Source organism: Lithobates pipiens, unplaced genomic scaffold, assembly GCF_037356315.1.
Source record: "Lithobates pipiens isolate NorthernLeopardFrog02 unplaced genomic scaffold, aLitPip1_a1.2 Scaffold_8, whole genome shotgun sequence".
NCBI classification, from domain to species: domain Eukaryota; kingdom Metazoa; phylum Chordata; class Amphibia; order Anura; family Ranidae; genus Lithobates; species Lithobates pipiens.
The window spans coordinates 592,269,983-592,285,136 of NW_027507903.1; the positions used below are offsets into that span (position 1 = coordinate 592,269,983).

The 15,154-nt window shown below is 47.2% G+C and overlaps 1 protein-coding gene across 3 annotated transcripts in view; it reads right to left on the bottom strand.

Moving 5' to 3' along the window:
* Positions 1–15,154, bottom strand: part of LOC143961241 (complement C3-like) — a 649,911-nt gene that overhangs the window by 151,384 nt on the left and 483,373 nt on the right. For all 3 annotated transcript variants that reach the window (XM_077470478.1, XM_077470476.1, XM_077470477.1), the window contains one exon: positions 82–168. In XM_077470478.1, coding sequence (XP_077326604.1) covers positions 82–168 — 87 coding nt within the window. The remainder of the gene's footprint in view (positions 1–81; positions 169–15,154) is intronic.

Consider the following 15,154-nt stretch of genomic DNA (forward strand, 5'->3'; position numbering starts at 1 on the left):
GTGCCTTTTATGTAGGAGGTCTGTGGAAAAATGCTCTGTTACATTGGAGGTCAGCGGTTCTACTCAAGACTCAAGACTTACCTTGAATGGTAACTAATGTTTTGACTTCTGTATTAGGGACAACGATTCGGGGATCCAGTGCTTGGATAAATTCTTCCTGTACCCCATCTGCCAAAAAGACAAACATTTATGGATAGGTATTGGGGTTGCTTTACAAAAAAAAAAAAAAAAAAACTGGTGAAGCTGTGCATGTTAGCCAATCAACTTCAACTTCAGCTTGTTCAATTAAAGTGGATGTAAACCCAATGTCATCCTTTCTAAACTACTGCCATAGGGGTTATCTATAAGGATATACTTGCCTCCTGGATGTATCTTTACCTGTCAAATGTCTCCCCTCTGTCTGCTATGAGACCCGAAAAAACTGCAGATTTTGTGGGTGGGTCTGTTGTCTGGAGCTCGGTGGGTGGAGTCGTGATGTCAGTAGACTCCCCGCCCACATCTACACTCCCCTTGTCAATATGCATTTTCTCCTGTGTATTTCTTACACTGAAATTCTGCTATGATCTCTAACATCCAGTGAAAAGACAGGAAAGTAAACACATGATTTTAGCATGCCAAATCATGCTGAGGTGAGGAACATCCAATTCTGGCAGAGCAGCAGAAGAAAGTGGAGTGGGAGGGAATTAAAAAATAATGCACATCTCTTAGGCTAGTGCACGAGATATGTAAATCACCTGTCACTCAAAGCAAGGGAGAGGATTTGACAGTTTTTCTGAGTTTGTCAAGATTTATCTCACTGAACAATAAAAGAGGATTGCTCAGAGATGGAATAACTCTTTGTGGCAAGACTGGGCTCAAATGATAGGAAATCTTATACTCTACATTATGACATCAAATAAATAAAAATATATATGGATTTACATCCACTTTAAGCTTTGACAAAATACACCATGGTCAGTTTACAGAGGGAAGAAACTGGCAGGATCAGCCAGGTTTTTTTAGGTGTTACAGGGGGCCAAAAGACAAGCACTGTGTCATGCAACATGCTTTAAAGTAGCAGGATGCATTATTATTTTTGTGTCTTCCTTGCATAAAAAAACCATCTGAGACAAACACTACCCAGCTGGAAAAATACAAAGAAATTGGTAGCGCTTACTAGAAATCCAGAGGATTTCTTATGCATCCAATAGGCGAATAACCTATCGGGAGCTGGTGGGTCGGGACACAAGAGGGGAGCACAGGACTGCATGTCTTTATAAGTTCACCAACGGCAAAAGTTTACTTCAGCACAGATAGTGAGGCCCGGAACGAAAAATGAAAGAAGAAAGTAGTGCAGGGCCGGGCTTGACAGTGTGTAGAGGGGAGACAACAAAGGGTTTATCCCGGGTGGCCTATCATGGAGAAAGGGTTCTGCAGTGTAGTGGTGGAAGATATGTGAAGTTCGGGGTGTCGTAAAAGACCAACAGACTGAGGGTGAACAGTTGTCATTACACATGTTATATGTTCAAACTTTTGAATTATTATTATTTTGTTAATAAAAAGGCTGCTATGACCATTTATTTTTTTAATTTTTTTTAACTTTATTTCTTTATTAAGATATTAATTTTGTTTACAAAAAACATCAAAATTGAACATCCCCTCAGCCCCCTCCTCCCTTCCATCACCTTATCAGATAAAAATATAAAAAAGGATGGTTCATATCTTGGGTGACCTAAGAGGGGATTGGTATCATGAGGTCCATCCTAGCTGATTTTCCATGTAATCTAGATTCCCACTCTATCACTAGTGATGGACGAACTTCCGACGGGACGAACTTCCGACGGGCAAACGCGGCCGATAGTTTGCGAACCGCAACATTCGCGGCGGGCCCCATTGACTTCAATGGGAGGCGAACTTTGCAAACCTACAGGTCAAATTTGCAGCCACAAAATAATTACTAGCTGTGCAAACATAGTCCAACCACATGGCCAATGACATAACACATGTATGAGGTGAATCTGGGATCGACAACTACAAGCATTCTTTTTTTATATGTGAAATTCTGACAATTCAGGACTGTGGAGCGCATGAAGGCAATGGAGGAGAGGGAAGGTCAGGGTAGTCAAAGAAGAGGGTGCAGGAGATGATCACCAGCAGCGTGACATACAGCAATGACACCTGCACCGTGATAGAGAGCACTGACATCAGCAGCCTGACATACAGCAATGACACCTGCACCATGATAGAGTGATCTGACACCAGCACCGTGATAGAGAGCACTGACATCAGCAGCGTGACATAAAGCACTGACACCAGCACCGTGATATACAGCACTGACACCAGCACCGTGATATACAGCACTGACACCTGCACCGTAAGCAGCCCCAGGAGGAAGTCAGCATAGCACAGGGATGGTGGGAGCCCCTCATAATGAGCATAGCACAGGGATGGTGGGAGCCCCTCATAATGAGCACAGCAGAGGTACAGCCCCAGGAGGAAGTCAGCACAGCACAGGGATGGTGGGAGCCCCTCATAATAAACAGCCCCAGGAGGATGTGAGCATAGCACAGGGATGGTGGGAGCCCCTCATAATAAGCAGCCCCAGGAGGATGTCAGCATAGCACAGGGATGGTGGGAACCCCTCATAATAAACAGCCCCAGGAGGAAGTCAGCACAGCACAGGGATGGTGGGAGCCCCTCATAATAAGCAGCCACAGGAGGATGTCAGCACAGCACATGGATGGTGGGAGCCCCTCATAATAAGCAGCCCCAGGAGGATGTCAGCATAGCACAGGGATGGTGGGAGCCCCTCATAATAAGCAGCCCCAGGAGGAAGTCAGCACAGCACAGGGATGGTGGGAGCCCCTCATAATGAGCATAGCACAGGGATGGTGGGAGCCCTCATAATATGCACAGCAGAGGTACAGCCCCAGGAGGAAGTCAGCACAGCACAGGGATGGTGGGAGCCCCTCATAATAAGAAGCCCCAGGAGGAATTCAGCACAGCACAGGGATGGTGGGAGCCCCTCATAATAAGCAGCCGCAGTAGAAATATGGCACCGCTCAACCTCTTCAAACAGGAGGGTATGGGCATATAGTACAGTGTGCTTTTTTTGGACAAGGAAGTGAGCCAAATGAAGAAAGAAGGTCTGTGTGCTCGATTAACATTTTTTTTATAGACATATACATGGTCTACTGTTCACCTGTGTTGAATTCTTCCGAGATCCATGCCCCATTCATTTTTAGAAATGGGAGGTAGTTAACACTGTCGTGAGCTAGGCGAGTACGCTTATCGGTCACGATCCCCCCTGCTGCGCTGAACGTCCTTTCGGACAGGACACTGGACGAGGGGCAAGCCAACAGTTCGATTGCAAATTGGGCAATCTCTGGCCAGAGGTCAAGCCTGCCCACCCAGTAGTCCAGGGGTTCATCACTCCTCAGAGCGTCCACATCGGCCGTTAACCCGATGTAGTCGGACACTTGGCGGTCTAGCCGTTCCCTGATGCTGGATCTGGATGACACCTGTTGATGGGTCGGCTGAAAGAATGACCTCATATCCGAAGTCACCAACACATCTTCAAACCGGCCTCTTCTTGCAGGCGCTGTTGGATTGGTACCCACAACGCCTTCTCTGGGAGTGGGAATTGCTCCTCTGCCAGCGCACGCAAAAGCAGAATGCCGCATTTTATCGAAGCAAGGCCTGGAAGTGCTGCATTCTGACAGCCCTCTGTGATGGCGGTAACATTTCAGCCATTTTGTGTTTGTACCAGGGGGTCTAAGTACGTTGCCACCCAGTACTGGTCCTTGACCCTTATGCTTTTTATACGGGGGTCCCTATTAAAACACTGGAGCATGAAGGCCCCCATTTGCACTAAACTGGAAGCGGTGTGGTGGCCTGGCTCCTGCTCATCATCCAGGATAATGTCTTCCTCTTTATTTTCCTCTCCCCATCCACGCACAACAACAGGGATCCCAGAAAGGTTTAAAGCATGCTCTTCTTGCTCCTCCTCATCCACCCCGGCACCATCCTCCTCTGACTCCTCTTTAGACTCCTGTTGTTGACTTGTCTCAGATAGAGTAGCCCCCCCGGGAATTCATCCAGCATTGCGACTTACTCATCTTCCCGCTCCTGCTCCTCCACAGCTTGATCAATGACACGACGCAATGTACGCTCCATAAAGAAGGCATAAGGTACCATGTCACTGATGGCGCCATGGCTGCGACTGACCAGTTTGGTGATCTCCTCAAATGGCTGCAGAAGTCTGCATGCGTCGCGCATGAGCAGCCACTGGCGCGGTGAAAAAAAAACAGCTCCCCAGAACCTGTTCTGCCGCAGAGTTCATACAGGTAGACGTTAACTGCACGTTTCTGCTGGAGCAGCCTATCAAGCATATAGAAGGTTGAGTTCCATCGCATCGGGCAATCGCAAATAAGACGTCTGACCGGCAGATTGTGTCGCCGCTGAATGTCAGCAAGGCGAGCCATGGCCGTGTAAGATCTTCTGAAATGGGCCGAGATTTTCCTTGCCTGCCGCAAGATGTCCTGGACCCCAGGGTATTTGACAACGAATCGCTGCACGACCAAGTTTAAGACGTGTGCCATGCATGGCACGTGCGTGATTTTGCCCTGTTTCAATGCGCTAAGCAGATTGGCACCCTTGTCACACACCACTTTACCAACTGTCAAATTGAGCGGTGTTAGCCACTGATCTGCCTGTGAACGCAAAACTGAAAGGAGTGCCAGGCCAGTGTGGCTCTTGGCTTCCAGGCACAACAGACGCAGCACGGCATGGCAACGTCTCACTTGGCATGTCGAATAGGTTCTGGGGAGCTTGGGCGGCGCAGCGGAAGAGACGCTAGCAGTGGAAAAGGAGGAGTCCGCCGAGGAGAAGAGGGAGGAGGATGGAGTAGGAGGAGGAGGAGAAGAAAAGCCAGGCCTGCATGCAATCCGTGGTGGTAAAACCAAATCTACACGGGTGCCATGGGTTACATGCTTGACGGCCGTCAGAAGGTACACCCAATGGGCAGTAAAAGTGATATACCTTCCCTGCCCGTGTTTGCTAGACCACGTGTCTGTGGTCAGATGTATCTTGGCACCGACACTGTGTGCCAGAGATAGATTCACTTGCCGCTGAACATGGCCATATAGCTCTGGGATGCCCTTCTCTGAGAAATACGTCGTCCCTAGGTGAGTGTTGGGCTTACCGCCACTAATGCGTTGACTGCAAAGATTGCAGATGGCAACACTATTGTCAGCAGCGGACACGTTAAAAAAAAGCCCACACTGCGGAGTCATGTGCCGGCGTCCTGGGAGCGCCAGATGTGACCGTACATGGTCGATGCCTCTCTCCTGATACATTAGCAGTCTGCTTTGTCCCTCCTGTGCAATGTAAGTTATTCCTGCTTCTCCTCCCTATCTGCTGGTCCATATCTCCCTCTGAACTCCCCTCCTCTTCCTCTCTTGTGGGCACCCACGTGACATCACTAGACACGTCATCATCGTCACCTTCCCCACCGCTATAAGTAGAGATCTCGGAGTAGGCAGCAACACCGGGGACCAACCTCCTCCTTGGGCTGATCTGGGTACTGTCGTCAGACTGCTGAGTGGCGGTTCTTGCTACCTCCTCTTCCTGATCCAATGCCAAGAGTGGCTGCGCATCAGAAATGTCTTAATATGGATTGGAAAATAATTCCTGTGACTCAAGCGGAAGTTATGTGGTGGTGGTGGTGGTGGTAGTGTCTTTGGGGGTGCACATAGCAGAGAGTGAAGAAGAGGGTGCAGATCGAGAGGATGAGGAGGGTGCAGAAAAGTAAGGCTGAGTGAGCCACTCAACCAAGTCTGGTGCGTCCTTTAAAGTAATTGAAAGCACCTTCTGCAACTTCCCACTTTGGCTCAAGCCTGTTGCTCCTGCCCTACCCCTACCACCCCTGCGGAAGGGCCTGACTCTTCCTCTGTCTGTCATTTTTTAAATGACCCTGTGACAAAACTCTCAGTCCCTATACTGATAAAGGACTGCTGCAGTATAGGGCAGCAGTCAGCAGTAGTGCACCTCAACCCTATATATTGTGGACCTATACCAGTCCTTAAGGAATAGCAGACTGTACCTCACTCAACCCTATGTCCTGTAGTACCCTATACCTTACCAGTCCTTATAAGAACCTTGGTGGAACTAGTAGGTTGTGAATGATTAGCAGACTGTACCTCAGCCCCTATACTGATAAAGGACTGCTGCAGTATAGGGCAGCAGTCAGCAGTAGTGCACCTCAACCCTATATATTGTGGACCTATACCAGTCCTTAAGGAATAGCAGACTGTACCTCACTCAACCCTATGTACTGTAGTACCCTTACCTTACCAGTCCTTATAAGGACCTTTGTGGAACTAGTAGGTTGTGAATGATTAGCAGACTGTACCTCAGTCCCTATACTCATAAAGGACTACTGCAGCAGAAGGGCAGCAGTCAAGTATAATATTATTTCTATATTTGGAAGAAAGAATATTATACTTGTACAAGCCTATTACCATACCAGTCCTGAAAAGAACCTTTGTGGACCTAATAGTAACAGCTACTGATTAAACTGACTGTCCCTCACTGCCACACACAGTTTCCTGCCTGTCCCTATTTAAACTGACAAAACACAGGCTGCTGGAACAATAACTTGAATAGCACTCAAAACTATATCCTGTACTACTTTACCATACCAGTCCTGAAAAGGACTTTTGTGGACCTAATAGTAACAGCTAATGATTAAACTGACTGTCCCTGCTGCACACAGCATCCTGTCCCTTTCTATACACTGACAAAAGACAGGCTGCTGCAACAATCACTAGCAGAGCAGTGCCTCAAACCTATATCCTGAACTACACCTAACACCTATATCATGATACCAGTCCTTAAAAGAACTTTTGTGGACCTAATAGCTAGCGATTTGGGTCACCGAAGTCTCTCCCTGCTCCACACAGCAACCTCTCCCTATAGTGACATACAAAAGAATGTAAAATGGCCGCCGGATCGGGTCTATTTATAAGTTAGGGGGAATGTCCAAGTGTCCATGTGCTGTAATGTCTCAATTGGCTGTCCTGTACCCCATGATGGATGTGTCATCATAGGTCAAAGTTCTTTTACACAGTAAACACGGAAGTCCGCCGGGCAAACGGTGGCAATAGTCCGCCAAACTGGGCGGACGGCGAACAGCCAAAATTCACTGCGAAACGACCGCCGGGCGAACCGTTCGCCCATCCCTAATCCCTAGAGCCATTGCTTTGTAAAGTGTGGCAAAACCCAGACATCACGGGGATACAAATGGGGGATTTACATCATAAGGTATCCGCTTACACGGATGATCTTTTATTTTCACTTACTAAACCAAGTATATCCCTACCAAATCTATTGGGAGAGCTAGATCAATATGGAAATCTATCTAACTTAAAAATCAATATGTCAAAATCGGAGGCAATGGGGGTAGTTATGCCCCCATCTCAGATAGAAATTTTAAAGACAAATTTTAATTTTAGATGGACGACAATGGCCCTTAAATACCTGGGTATGCTTATCCCATCTAAGTTAGCTCAAGTATATGCATTGAATTTTCCACCTTTACTTAGTAGGATATGGAAGTTACTTGCCAAATGGCATCAAGTCTTTTTTTCCTGGTTCGGTAGGTGTAATATAATCAAAATGTCAATCTTGCCTAGACTTGTGTATCTGTTTCAAACACTGCCAATTCATATCCCTCAAGAATTTTTTAAACAGATTAATACGACAATAACCCAATTTATTTGGACTAACAAAAGACCTAGGCTACAACGCCGACTTTTGACCCTGCCAAATCAGTATGGAGGGATGGCAGTACCAGATACTCAGAAATATTACCACACAGAACACATGGGGAGATTATTAGACTGGTATAGACATGCAGATCTCAAATTGTGGCCACGGATCGAGCAATTTCAGAGTATGGTCCCGTTGAGGTGGGCAGTTTGGTGTTATGCAGATCTTAGTCGGACCTTAAAGCGGAGGTCCACCCTAAAATGGACCTCCGCTCATCGGAATCCCCCCCCCTCCGGCGCCACAATTGGCACCTTTCAGGGGGGAGGGGGGTGCAGTTACCTGGATAATCCAGGTAACTGCACCCACTTCCGGGATAGCTGTCTGCGGAAAGGGGCGTAGATTACGCCCCTTTCCGCAACTGCCCGCCCCTTTGCGCAAGTGCCCCGCTGCCTGCTGGGAAACACACAGTTCCCAGAGGCAGCAGGGACCATCCGGATTGCGCCGCGCGGCTCGCGCATGCGCAGTAGGGAACCGGGAAATGAAGCCGAAAGGCTCCATTTCCTGATTCCCATACCCAAGATGGCGGCGGCAGGACCCGACAGACGACCTAGCGATCGGCTTGGGGTGCCGACATCGCGGGCGCGCTGGACAGGTAAGTGTCACTATTTTAAAAGTCAGCAGCTGCAGTATTTGTAGCTGCTGGCTTTTAAAAAAAAAAAAAAACGCAGAGTCCCGGTGGACTCCCGCTTTAAGAAAACACCCAACCATAGGCCCCACCATGCGTATTTGCTCTCGAATATGCTCCACTACCAGACTATCACCGGTCCACTTCCCCTGTACAATATTGTGGGGAACCCTTGCTTCCCCCTGGGACTACAGGAGGGCCCATTTAAAAGATTACTGGAGTCACAATGTTACCAGGCTTCGCATTTTGCGCAAATGAGGACTTGGCCTTCATTAACGGTGCTGACCTCATCAAGGGACCGATTTAGTCTTGACTTTAGGAGTGGGGCACAACTTCGACATTTTTTAAATACTCTCCTGCTCCCAGACAGATTTCGAGGACCGTTGACGGAGTTAGAAAAATTATGTGAAGAGAAAGGCCCACTATCCCATAGACTTTCACAAATGTATGCGCTATTGATCACCCCCACTGAGGGGTATACTCCCCCTTTATAAGGAAGTGGGAAACGATATTGGATAGGACCTTTTCCCCGGTACAACAGAAACAAATAATAAGCATGGCTATATGCACACGGGTTCAGGAAACAAATTTTAAAATTCTAACAAAATGGTATGGAAGACAAGGGGATGCTATTTCACATTTTCTGGTCATGCTTGAAACTGGAACACTTCTGGAAGGAGGTGCATCGCATATCTCAGAAATGTACTTACTACACCCTCCCTGAGGATCCGGCCTTATTTTTATTACATGTTTCACATATATCAGAAAATATATACAACAAATTAATTTTGCATCATCTATTTAATGCTGCTAGATCATGTATTGCACGGCAGTGGAGAGATCCAAGGCCCCCATCTATCTCTTCCTGGCTAATGAGAGTGGAGGAGATAAATAAGATGGAGGACTTGGTACTCTCAGCTCAAAATTGGCACGAGTTATACTTAGAAACCTGGGCTAAGTGGAATAAATTTAAACTTTCAGAGGAGGGAAAGGCCCTTCTTGCAAGTTATGATGATCAAATATAATGTGGAAATGTTAGTAAGTAAATTATATTCTTTTCTATTCGAATTCCAGAAGATGGTTATTGTCTATTTTGTTCTATTTTTTATTATATTCCATTATATTCTATTATTTTATTTTCTGTTCAATTCTTTCTATTTCATTCTTTTTATTATACACTATTCTATTCCATTATATCCTATTCTTTTATTTTATGTTATATTCCTTTCTATTCTATTCCTTTATTTTCTATTCTATATTATTGTCCTTGGAAATTGGAAAACTATTCTAATTCGAAAACTATTCTTATTTGAAAGCTATTCTAAATTGATTTAAAAATTCTTTGAATCTATCTGTATTCTGAAAATTTTAATTAATTTGAATACGAAAAAACAAAATGAATTCCAAAAACAAATTAAATGGATTTAACTGTCAGGGCTGGCTTAGCCCTTCCTCCTCTGGGCTGGCTGCTCAGCTGTCGGCTAATTGCCAGCTCTCTTCTCTTTCCACAGTTACCAGCTGTTCCCAATGATGCTCGTCTGACCTGCCGATTTAAAGCCTTCCTGCTCATTTTCCATTTGCCTTTGTGTTGGTCACATCACAGGGAACCATCTCCTGCTGTTTGTTTCAAGACTGGCTTGCTGACATCCCATCTGGCTTCTTATCCTGCTTGCGGTTGCTCTCCTTGGATCTCTGACATCTGGACTGGCTGATTACCCGATCTGCTTAATGAACTTTGGACTGGCTGACTACCCGATCTGGCTACAGGACTCTATCTATGCTTAACTATGCTTTTCTATTTACCTTTTTATTTTTATTAATAAACAAGTGTGATTTGATTGTACTTCTGTCTCAGTCTGTTTTATGGTTTCTGACATTAAACAAATTTATCTAATTAACCACTTGCTTACTGGGCACTTAAACCCCCCTCATGCCCAGACCAACTTTCAGCTTTCAGCGCTGATGCACTTTGAATGACAATTGCGCGGGCATACAACACTGTACCCAAATTACATTTTTATAATTTTTTTCCCACAAATAGAGCTTTCTTTTGGTGGTATTTAATTACAGCTGGGAGTTTTATTTTTTGCTAAACAAACAAAAAAAGATGCAAAAAAAAATAAAAATCATGTTTAATAGTTTGTTATAAAATTTTGCAAACAGGTCATTTTTCTCCTTCATTGAAGTGAGCTGATGAGGCGGCACTGATATGCTACATTGGTGGGCACTGATAGGCTGCATTGGTGGGCACTGATAGGCTGCACTGGTGGACACTGATAGGCATAGTTAAGGCGGCACTAATAGGAACAGATAAGGCAGCACCGATGGGCACAGATAAGGTGGCACTGATGGGCTAAGATGGGCACAGATAAGATGACATGGATGGGTGGCACAGATGGGTGGCACGGATGGGTGGCACGGATGGGTGGCACTAAGGGGCACTGATAGGTACCACTGATAGATGGGACTGATAGGTGACACTGATAAGTGGCTCTGATAGGTGGCACTGCTGGGCACTGATGGGCGGCACTGCTGGGCACTGATGGGCACTGATGGGCACTGGTAGATGACACTTATGGGCACAGATATGTGGCACTGGGGTGCAGCACCTTTGTTAAGGCAGATTGTGGGCACTGCTGGGTGGCACTGTGGGCACTGCTGGGTGGCACTGCTGGGTGGCACTGTGGGCACTGCTGGGTGGCACTGACAGGGGGGGACACATTTTTTATTGATGTGGCACTAGCAGGGGGCAGGTGGGCACTGGCAGGGCTGGCCATGATCGGGACTGATGTCCCGATCACCGCCGCCGGTGATCGGCTCTTTTTTTTTCTCCTCGCACTGACAGTGCGAAGAGGAATAATAGCCGATTACCGGCTCCGTTGTATCACATGATCAGCTGTCATTGGCTGACAGCTGATCACGTGATAAGAGGTCGGGATCGACCCCTTGCTCGGATCAGTGATCAGGCGAGTCTCATAGACTCGCCGATCACAGAGCGCGTTGCGAGCGCCCCTCAGGGGGGCACGCAGGCCGCTCGTGCATGGGACAACGTCAACAGACGTAGTCCTGGCAAAGGAGATCCGCGCTGTAGCCGTCATTCGGCTATAGCGCGGGTCTCAAGTGGTTAATCAATCAAAAGTTCTGCACATATCTAGTGGAATTACCCACAAAATTACCCCATTTTGAAAAGGAAACACCCCAACATATATTCTATGAGGCATGGGCTGCAGATTGGTACTTGGGTACTCTGAAGGGCTGGAGATAGATTTTTGGTTACTCTGGCTGGAGACAGGTACTCAGGTACTCTGATGGGCGGCAGATAGGTACTCGGGTACTCTGATGGGCTGGTAACAGGTACTTGGGTACTCCGATGGGCTGGTGACAGATACTCAGGCACTCTGGGCTTATGACAGGTACCTGTGTGTTTGGACACAGCCAGCAATGTGGTAAAGAGCCAATTTTATTGGCTCTTTACCCCGATTGGGGATGGGCTGTGTCAAAGTGACACACATTATCTCCAATCGCCGCTCTGTGCACCCCTTGGGCACGCAATAGCATCATGCACATGAACAGTGCTTGTGACTGGCTGTGATTGGACATGGTTGTCAGGGAATCAACAGCAGGAGAAGGACTTTAGGACCCAGCATCTCTGGCAGGAGAAGGGCTTTAGGACCCAGTATCTCTACCGGCAGGTCACATGGGCCTATACAAGGAAGCCTGCTAGTGTCTGCAGTTGCTGGTTTGTCTTCAGCTCACCCTGTGTTCCTGTGCCCTGTATTATCTGCTGATCTGATCTCCTGTGTACCCGGCTTGTTTTGACCTGTTCTTCCTGATCCTCTGGCTTGACCCTTTGGCTTGCACATGACTACTTCCTGCCTGCTCCCAGCATCTGATCCCGGCCTGGCTATTGGACTCTGCTTATCCTGCTCCCTGTACTAAGATGCAGCTGACCTTAGGTCATTCTGATCCTGGACTGTCTCTCTGTGAATGACCCCTGATCTGGCTCCCGGCTTCGCTATTCAGTTATTCCACTGGACTTGGTCTCCTGGACCTTCCAAGCATGCCCGTCTCCAGCATCCCGGCACCCGTGCATCTGTGGGCACCACACCTGCTTTTCCACCTTCAGTGGTGTGCTGCGCTCAGCCGCAAGGGGAGCCCTCCCAGCATCTCTGCCTCCTACCAAGTTATTGACAGTACAAACCAGGCATGTCAGAGGCCGACGGAGGTGTCTCCCTGCTGGAAGCCGCATGTCTACAGATCACGGCCCTCACTCAGGTCATCAAAAAACTTCAGGAAGCATACCTTCAGTTAGAGGACCGCCTGCAGAACCTGTATGCAACACCTACCGCCACAGATCAAGGGTTGTCTGCAGCCGACCCTCTGGTAGTTACTCCTACTGTGGTGATGCCCCCTCCGGAACCACAAGTACCAACACCAGAACACTTCTCTGGTGATCGGAGGAAATTCAGATCCTTTAAGAACACTTGTTACTTATACTTGGCCCTGCAACCACTGACTTTTTCCACTGAAACAGTGAAGGTGGGATTCATTATTTCTTTGACTGATGAACCCTAAGTGTGGGCTCATGGCTTATTGGAGCAGGAGAGTCTTCTCATCAATTCTGTGGACCAGTTCTTTGAAACCATGGCCCAATTATACAATGACCCCCTGTGGGTGGCCACTGCTGAAGCTGCTCTGCATACACTACGGCAGGGTCAGCGACCTGCGGAAGATTACACGGTGGAATTCTGTACCTGGTTCTCAGACTCAGGTTGGAACGAGGCAGCGTTAAGTTATCAGTATCGGCTGGGGCTGTCCGAATCCCTCAAGGATGAACTGTCCAGAATTGAGACCCCCTCAACACTAGAAGGTCTCATCCTACTGACCATTCAACTCGATAGACACTTACGGGAACGCCAGTCTGAGTGTATCCAAACCTTTCGGCAGCCCGAAGTCCCGCCTACATCCAACCCCATGAAGCTTGGCCGCGCCCATCCAACATTAACTTCAGTGGAGAAACTTCATCGCCGACAGGTGAACCTTTGCTTCTACTGTGGGGGAACAGGACATTACATAACCCTTTGCCCTGTAAAACCCAGGAAATCAGTTCCCCGCACTCCGGTCCATTTTCAGGTATCCAGGTCTTCTCCAACCCATATCAGTCTTCCTGTCACATTACTGGTGGCAGGAGAGGAAGTTCATCTCCAAGCAATACTGGATTTCGGGGCATGCAGCTGTTTCTTGGATCTGACCTTGGCAAAGAGACTTGCTATCCCTCTTCACCGCAAAAGGCAAAGACTGACCGTCCATCTGGCTGATGGCTCAATGCCCAGTTCCGGGCATGTCACCCAAGAAACAGCACCTATCTTTACCTCCATCAATTTTAGTCATCAGGAATTTCTACGTTTTGATGTCCTGAGCTCCCCTATATTCCCTGTGATCCTGGGAATTCCATGGTTACAGGCGCACAATCCTCAGGTTGACTGGTCCAAGAGGGAAGTTCTCTTCACTTCTTCCTACTGCCGACAGCATTGTCTTGCTCCTGAATCCAAGGACTTTTATAGTTGTCTGTCTGTCCTACCCCCACCCAGTATGGATTCCAATATACCAGCGGTCTACCATGAATTCCAAGATGTTTATGATAAGAAGAAAGCAGATACTCTACCCCCGCATCATTCCTACGATTGCCCCATTGACTTGCTACTGGGGGCTTAGATTCCTTTTGGCCGTATTTTTCCCCTTTCCGAGACAGAACTTGAAACTTTGAGGCACTATATTGATGAAAACCTTGAAAAGGGATTTATCCGCCCTTCCTCCTCTCCCGCCGGTGCTGCATTTTGTTTGTTGAGAAGAAAGATAAAATCTTGGGGCCATGTGTGGACTACAAGGACTTAAACAAAATTACTCTCAAAAATCGCTACAGTGGTGTGAAAAAGTGTTTGCCCCCTTTCTCATTTCCTGTTCCTTTGCATGTTTGTCACACTTAAGTGTTTCGGAACATCAAACCAATTTAAACAATAGTCAAGGACAACACAAGTAAACACAAAATGCAATTTGTAAATGAAGGTGTTTATTATTAAAGGTGAAAAAAATCCAAACCATCATGGCCCTGTGCGAAAAAGTGATTGCCCCCCTTGTTAAAACATACTATAACTGTGGTTGTCCACACCTGAGTTCAATTTCTCTAGCCACACCCAGGCCTGATTATTGCCACATCTGTTCACAATCAAGGCATCACTTAAATAGGAGCTGCTTGACACAGTAAGGTCCACCAGAAGATCCTTAAAAGCTACACATCATGCCGAGACCCAAAGAAATTCAGAACAATTGAGAAAGAAAGTAATTGAGATCTATCAGTCTGGAAAGGGTTATAAAGCCATTTCCAAAGCTTTGGGAATCCAGCGAACCACAGTGAGAGCCATTATCCACAAATGGCGAAGACATGGAACAGTGGTGAACCTTCCCAGGAGTGGCCGGCCGCCCAAAATTACCCCAAGAGCGCAGCGACGACTCATCCAAGAGGTCACAAAAGACCCCACAACAACATCCAAGGAACTGCAGGCCTCACTTGCCTCAGTTAAGGTCAGCGTTCATGCCTCCACCATCAGGAAAAGACTGGGCAAAAATGGCCTGCATGGCAGAGTTCCAAGGAGAAAACCACTGCTGAGCAAAAAGAACATCAAAGCTCGTCTCAATTTCTCCACAACACATCTTGATGAT